The 820-nt window shown below is 48.4% G+C and overlaps 1 protein-coding gene across 2 annotated transcripts in view; it reads left to right on the forward strand.

The window, feature by feature from the left end:
- gnb1l (guanine nucleotide binding protein (G protein), beta polypeptide 1-like) overlaps positions 1-820 on the forward strand; it is an 18,599-nt gene that overhangs the window by 5,687 nt on the left and 12,092 nt on the right. For both annotated transcript variants that reach the window (XM_025053377.1, XM_025053376.1), the window contains exon 3: positions 558-680. In XM_025053377.1, coding sequence (XP_024909145.1) covers positions 558-680 — 123 coding nt within the window. The remainder of the gene's footprint in view (positions 1-557; positions 681-820) is intronic.

Consider the following 820-nt stretch of genomic DNA (forward strand, 5'->3'; position numbering starts at 1 on the left):
GGTCCTGACCACCTGGTTGCTGCTGGTCCTGACCTCCTGGTCCTGACCTGCTGGCTGCTGCTGGGCTTGACCTCCTGGTCCTGACCTCCTGGTCCTGTCCCACTGATGTCGAGTCAACGTTGACAAGTTGCCGATGATGTCATATTATTTCATAGAAAAATAGACTGGTTGCTGTTGGACAGTCTGTAGGGCCAGTTTGGTTCAAAGATCATTTTGTGGATTTTTTTTTCAATAAAATTATACTCAAGAATTTTATTTTTTTTAAATTAATTTAAATGAAATTTAACATAATAAAAAATCTGGGTACCCAACTCCCAGTTCGGGGACTGATCCCTTCCGCAGGTTGTTTGGTACCAGGACAGTTTTACTAATTGACTAATTTAATGATCCGTCAACGATGGTGCGGTATTACTAGTCCGCAGTAACGGCTGATACCGGCCGACCGATCCATGGTCCAAAAAAGGTTCGATGCCCGCTGGTCTAGACAAAAGTCGCACCACGACTGATGTTTCTGAGACACGTCATGTCTCACAGCTTCCTATTGGTGGCGTCTGCAGGTCAGGGGACGGCGTCGTTAACATCTGGAACCTGAACAGCAGGAGAGCGGAGAGGACGGTCCAGGCTCACCCTGGAAGTTCTGTCATCTGTGTCAACACCCTGGACTCAGGAACCCTGCTGAGGTCAGAGCCTCAGATCTCCTCCTGATTGGTTCACATCTTCACCTGACGTTCTACACCTGACTAACTGCTCTCTCTCTCTCTCTCTCTCTCTCTCTCTCTCCCTCTCCTCCTCTCTCTCTCTCTCTCTCTCTCTCCACTCC

The sequence above is a fragment of the Cynoglossus semilaevis genome, chromosome Z, assembly GCF_000523025.1.
Source record: "Cynoglossus semilaevis isolate Cse_v1.0 chromosome Z, Cse_v1.0, whole genome shotgun sequence".
In the NCBI taxonomy this organism is placed as follows: domain Eukaryota; kingdom Metazoa; phylum Chordata; class Actinopteri; order Pleuronectiformes; family Cynoglossidae; genus Cynoglossus; species Cynoglossus semilaevis.